Here is a 529-nt window from a genome sequence, read left to right as displayed (position 1 = left end):
GTTCAGCAGAAGCCCAATGGACTGCTCCACATTGATCTGGTGGGTGGTGGGAAGCCGCTTGTTGAGCTGATAGTAGATGGAAGACAGAATTGTCTCCAGCCGAGACACGCTGATCTCTGCATTGTGGTCCAACGTGTTGAGTCCATTATCACGAAAGGCTTCGATCATGTTCCAGACATCAACCAGATGGACTGCAAAAAGGGCAGGGGGAACAGTTAGACTGTAAACAATTGAGTCTGTAACAAAATACCATGGACTTAGAATAGAAGGAACTGTCATGCTCTTACGGTTGCATCTCTTTTGTACAAATCTGAGTTTACAGGCGGTCCTGTATGTTGACAGTCTAATAACATCAAAATTTTGTGCTCCTAAAAAAACAACAGAAAAAGCAATTAGACAGATTGCATCCTGAGTGCTGAATGATTTTGTTTAAAGAGGCAAAGCACCAACTACCTGTTGCTAAATGGGAAACGGACTTATCAGTCAACTTTGACAAAAAAACCTGGTCTAAAACATGCTTGGAAACATT

The 529-nt window shown here is 42.3% G+C and overlaps 1 protein-coding gene across 1 annotated transcript; it reads right to left on the bottom strand.

The window, feature by feature from the left end:
- Positions 1 to 368, bottom strand: LOC106512740 (dystrobrevin beta; the record flags this gene model as incomplete). Its single annotated transcript, XM_014001290.1, is given in 2 exon segments — positions 1 to 191; positions 288 to 368. Coding segments are annotated over 2 exon segments (272 nt in total), but the record flags the coding sequence as incomplete, so codon positions are not given.
- Between the last annotated feature and the right edge of the window lie 161 nt (positions 369 to 529).

This window comes from Austrofundulus limnaeus, unplaced genomic scaffold, assembly GCF_001266775.1.
Source record: "Austrofundulus limnaeus strain Quisiro unplaced genomic scaffold, Austrofundulus_limnaeus-1.0 Scaffold11452, whole genome shotgun sequence".
Classification (NCBI taxonomy): domain Eukaryota; kingdom Metazoa; phylum Chordata; class Actinopteri; order Cyprinodontiformes; family Rivulidae; genus Austrofundulus; species Austrofundulus limnaeus.
Note: the sequence above shows the minus strand (reverse complement) of the source record. Positions and strands in the feature narration are given on the sequence as shown.